Source organism: Solea senegalensis, linkage group LG4, assembly GCF_019176455.1.
Source record: "Solea senegalensis isolate Sse05_10M linkage group LG4, IFAPA_SoseM_1, whole genome shotgun sequence".
Classification (NCBI taxonomy): domain Eukaryota; kingdom Metazoa; phylum Chordata; class Actinopteri; order Pleuronectiformes; family Soleidae; genus Solea; species Solea senegalensis.
Genome location: NC_058024.1, coordinates 11744582 through 11750340, shown reverse-complemented (window position 1 = coordinate 11750340; position 5759 = coordinate 11744582). Strand labels below are relative to the sequence as shown.

At 38.3% G+C, this 5759-nt stretch overlaps 1 protein-coding gene across 1 annotated transcript; it reads right to left on the bottom strand.

Annotated features, from left to right (window-relative positions):
- Window positions 1–1955: 1955 nt before the first annotated feature.
- prok2 (prokineticin 2) lies at window positions 1956–5318 on the bottom strand. The gene is made up of 3 exons (XM_044023321.1): window positions 5153–5318; window positions 2616–2741; window positions 1956–2218 (listed from the first exon to the last, which is right to left on the bottom strand). The coding sequence occupies exons 1-3, from the start codon at window positions 5300–5302 to the stop codon at window positions 2087–2089; spliced, it is 408 nt and encodes a 135-aa protein (XP_043879256.1). The 5' UTR covers window positions 5303–5318; the 3' UTR covers window positions 1956–2086.
- Between the last annotated feature and the right edge of the window lie 441 nt (window positions 5319–5759).

Below are 5759 nucleotides of genomic sequence, written 5' to 3'. Positions count from 1 at the left end.
CACATCTAGAGCCAACGAGTAGCATTAATATGAGACGCTGCTTTTAAGATCGTACAAATCTAAGTATAACTTTGAGCCTTGAACCAATGCTGTGAATCATCGACTGTCTGTGAATAATTTCATACACGTCTGACTGTCTCCTGCTGTTAAAAAAGATTTGCTGCCAAGGTGAGAGGGAGGACAGGCGCATCTCCCTTTTGTCTTGTAACGGCAATTAAAATTTTTTCTTTTTCTTTTTTGTACTTGGTGGTAAGGAATTCATTTAAGAACGGAAAAATAATGTCACCCTTGCTCTGTGGTGATGAGTGGATAATGAAACTATAACCCAATTTGCACCCAAATCTGAGACCGTGTGTCTTTATATTAACCGTGAGATAATGTGTTTCTCTTCCAGGGCTGACAGCAGGCTTAAACTGTGAGACATAAAAGCCAGTAAAACATTTGGGAGTGAACGTTATTCTTATCGCCTCATTCAAATGAGGTGAAATGAAGAAAAGGTTTCTTTCCACGTGTGTTTTGACTCCACAAATGTGGGATTATTGCATTTTCAGAGAAATTATTCAGCACTATTCCAGGAGGTAAATTGCACCCTTATTAAAACATGGCTGCCACATGGCTGGTCTGAAAATCTGACCGAAAACTGATTGTTAACGTTGCCATTAGACACGTTTTCTGGCTGGAAACTGAAGTTTGTCAAGTGCTCACTCTCTATCACGGTGATTTCACATCACATCACAGCACAGGACGTTTTGATCCACTTAATCTGTCAGTAACTTCAAATGTGTTAGTCTATGACTTCAGGTTTTTAGAACATTTAGCTGTAGGTGACACGGACTTACCAAGCAAGGCAACAGTAGACCAGCAGCTTCTGTGTCTCTATGGACTTTAGAGAACGAGCAGTTTACAAACCTTAGTTTACAACTAAAAAAAGGTTGTCTAACTGGTCGTGTTATTAAAATATTGTAAACTAATCCATTTAATTAGGTGGCCCTTTTTTAAGTTCCTAAGATGACATTTTGTGTTGTGTTGTGTTAATATGCAGTGTCAGAATGTGCTGAAGTAAAAATATTGCCTCATTTCCAATGTCCATGACAGTGTCAGTTATTAAAACAAGGTGGTCAAAAACTTGGTATCCATGGAGATGACCTGGCTCCTGATATAAATATTAAAAGGCTCATTCCAGTATAGTATAATTCATTGTATCTTTGGTTTCTGAAACCCTGGACCTTTACAGGGAATTAACACTTGTAGTTCTGTCCTGTCACTGCACACTTGGACCAGTCACTGGGCCGTTTGGAGTAAAGAGCACGGAATCATTGCTGCTTCAGCACCAACAACAACTTGTTTACACTGCTAACAAAAGAAGAATCAAAAGAGACTCAGATGATACATGCAATCTATCTATAAATGCAAGGAACGTCTGTCTGTCCATCTTCAAACTTGGCAGATGACTTTATCGGGACACCATTGTGTGCAACGCTCGCTTTGAAGTTGTGTGGATTAGAAATGTCAGAGATATTGCAACGGATATTCCGTTCTCCTGTCTGTTAATCATAAACACAAACGTAGACAAAACAGGCACATGTTGAAGGGGCACTGCACTAGGAAAATAATAAAATGTAAATATCAGGAGAGATTCTCAGAGATGGAGATCTTCCCTCAGGCCGTCTGTCACATAATGACACATAATGACACAAATACTATCAAGAAATCTGATGAGAGGAGACAAAGTGTTGCGATGGTAAAGGTATATCAACATGATATCATTACACGATGCACTTTTTTCTCCATATTTCATATAAAATTCTATGTAACACTGCATGAGGCTGATGTTTTTGCCCTCTTGTAAACATATAAAGTATTTATTGGCTCTAAAATCCCAGATGGTCACCGATCAGCGATTGAATTTTTACTTGAAAGATACCATTTAGTTTAACTCGAACCAACGTTTTTTGATGCCTTATTAAATATATATCTTTATTCAAAATAAATTAAACAGTGGAAACAGGCTTTTATAGGCGGATGAAGTAGTTACTGTGCAGGCCGTCAGTAGTGTAGCTATAGTGTGTAACTGTGGTGTTGGTCATCAGAGGTAGTAGTCTGGGTCTGGGTGCTTGTAGGATGAGAGACATTTGGATCTGCCCTCCTCGACGGAGACACATGACAGGTTGGGCAGACAGGGGCAAGTGTGGTGAAGTCTTTTCCCAAAGAACGGAACCTGGAGGCCAAAAAATAAAGAGCTGTTCAATTTAAAAAAAAAATTTCATTGTGTAGAAGGCATGCAGAGGCAAATGATGAAACAGACAAAATATATCATATTAACTGCTTCTTTGATGGGGTTTTGAATAGAATGGTTCAAATGCTTTCAAAAGAGATAACAAAAGCAAAATCACACATTCACTGAAAGTTTCCGTCGGCAATAAAGGAGAAAAAAACATGTCCTCCTTTAAAAAAACCTCATGAACAGAGAAACTCTCTGCTGCTCTCTTTGTAGCAGGGAATATGTCGTGTATCATTTAGCCCCAGAACCTGCGTCATTCCCACCATCATTATAAAGGTGACGGAACCATGGTGTGATGCCACGTACTGCAGATGAGGTTAGATAAGAACAGCACCTGGTGGCTCATTGGGTGACAATCTTCTCCCTCCTGTCCCATGGGTGTGCACATCCGCAGGCTGCTGATCCACAGACTCACTGCACAACACATGCCTCCTCCACACTGAAAGTCCTTCTCACACGTCTGCACACACACACACACACACACACACGCACAAAAATGAATATATGAATGTCACTGGACCTGCATTTTAACATTTAAATCTCCAGCAACGAATTACATCTGCACCAGATTATTACATTATATATCATATAAAATGATCAAAGTGCCTTCTTTTCATTGGAGACATGCACATAAACAAGAGTGATTGAACATCACACATTTGTCGCTTGCTTTTAGGGCTTTTTTAAAATCATTTTTAATACGTGAGCCATAGAAGAATAGGTCAAAGGTCTTTGCCGACAAGGCAAGTTTTGAACCTCCAGTAACCAGACAAAGCGAATGAATGAATCAAAGGATGAAAGGATGCTGTCCAAGTGAGTTTGTGCCGTGTTCAGAGTATAGTGCAAGAGGGACAAGCAGCAATGGTAAAACATTGAGTTTGTTTGTTTCTTTTTTCCTCTCAGTTTAGTGTGTGACACAAGTGACAAACACGTCAGAAGCGCCTGGTTTAACCCTTAGCGCTCACGCGGAATAATTCACAGCTCCTTATATGGACATCCTTTTTTTGGTCCATTTTCTAGTTGAGTCAAAGTTATGATTCATTTTATATCGCATGTTTTAGTCGTGATATACATCGCACTTATGACTAGTACTTTGTAGTTTGGCTTACTCGAAGCACTTACTTACTTCTAGCTCTTGTTTGTACCCAAATGTTTAAATGCACTTATTGTAAATCGCGTCTGCTGAATGACATGTAATGTAATGTAATGTAAAAAGTCAAAAAATTAGACTGTTTTTCTTTGCTTTGCCAAGTGATCTTTGAACTGGTCAACAATCCGACATTAAACATTTTGAGGACTTTTTGCTCAGGTGTGTTTATATAGTTAGTGAAAATGAAAAAAGAAACCGTCATTAGATTGCATAGGTTGTGCCGAAAAAAGGATATAAGACACTCTATTTTGCACATTCTTATACCTTAGAAGATGCTGCATGTGGACGGCCCCTAATTGTATTGACCTGAAATTACTGTGATATGTCATCAGAAAATAAGCAACACGATGTAGGGCTTCAACCTTCAAATAATGATTCCAAGATTATTCTGATTGTACGTATTGGGTCACGGTGGATCAGTGGTAGAGCGAGTTGTCCTTGGGCAAGACACTTAACCCCACTTTGAAAGATGTGTGACAGAAAAAGACGCAGCGCAGCGCTATGAATGGGTTAGTGAATGAGTGTAAAGAGCAGCTTTGAGTGGTCATCAAGATTACAATAGTGTATATAAATACACACTAGTTACCACAAAGAATATTCTCAATCAATATTGAGATCATGTTTACAAATGATCATTCAATTGTTGATGGTGACGAAATATTTCAAAAAATATATGCCATTGTCAAAAAATCCAACTGAATACATTATACATGATTACTCTCATTTTCACAGGGAAAAACATATTGAACGTGAGGTTTTAGACAGTGGAAGGTTATTTTGCCTAAAGATAAAAAATGTGTCATTTCAGACCTCAAAAAGAAAGAAAGAAAGAAAGAAAGAAAGAATCTGACTGACAGCTCTCACTTTAGATGATATGAAGGGAACAAAATGCAAAAGAACACAAATGATTTTATGTGACAGACGTAGATGAAAATCACTGAATGTCATTCAGTTCAGATCAACGACGCAGTGAGTGAAGGTTGGTGTGACAAGGACATTTGTTTTTACAGATAAACTGATAGATTGACACGCTGTAGTTGCCCCTCTTACCTTTAAAATCACAAAAACAGTCCTACAATTCTTCTTTATTTTTCCATCGGCTTAATATTTGATGAATAACTGAACAATATTTTATGAAAGAGTCTTTTATATAAGTCTGCTGCAAACTCCTCAATATAATGAAAAAAATACATAGATAGCATAGTTGATGGACTGTGGTTGTGACGCCATTCAATTTAAGTCCCAGGTGCACACAGTGAAAAACAGGGAAAAAAAACTATTTACAAAAAAAATATACACAAACAAACCAATGATCAGCGTCGTCCATCAGAAAATACAGGTGTGATACCTTCTCTGTAACAAAACCCACACTGAACTCTGAGGCTCATAGTAACATCATTTTAAATAATTTTAAGCAGTTTACACAATGAGAACAATGAAATAAATTTAATTAAATTAAATAATGTCTGACACCTTTTTATTTTCCTCCATCTCTATACATCTCTGTTATGATGAAATACATGAAATGTAATGTACAATACGCAAGAAGGTGATGAAAATAAAAGAACACCATTACTTTAAATGTTCCCTTTTGTTTTTTTAAAAATAAAATGAGTTTGAAGTGTTAACAACACAAATTTTCTTGATTGCTTATGGTAAATTGTTCAAACTTTTTTTTTTTTTTTTCCGTGTGAGGCATCCACCTGTTTGCTTCCACCTACCCCAGTGATGACAGCTGAAGATCCATGGGAGATCAACAACAGGGAGAAGAGCAGTAAGAAGAAGGACCTCATGATGAAGAGCTTTCTCTGTGCTCCTGTACCGTCCCAGCTGAGCAGTAAGGACGCCGGAGCTGATGGACACCACTGCATGGACGTACGTGACAGATCGCAGAGACGAGTGGCCTTCAAACTCATGTGTCGAGCAGAGGTTTATAAACCCAGCCCGCCGTTCAGAAAACTCTGACTCACTCACTCACTCACACCAGCATCGCTTTGCAGAGGCTACAAAAAAAAGACCAAGGTAAACTTCAGCATGACAATACTCCAGTTCTAAAGAATCTTTTCACATTTCCCTTACAACAAACATGGCTCTTTTTTACACTCACGCACACTTACTGTATGCTGTTCAGAATCGGCATAAAGACATCCACTTCATCGTCCTCATTCACATTCCCTGTTCATTTTTTGTCCCCTTTCTTCACCATTTCAGACTCCAAGGCCACCGTTTTTGAAATTCATTTCAAAGCCCTTTTAGTGACAAAGAGTGCAGCTCTAAGCAATGGATATGAATTTCTGAGGCACTCCTGAAAATAAGTAGTACATGCCT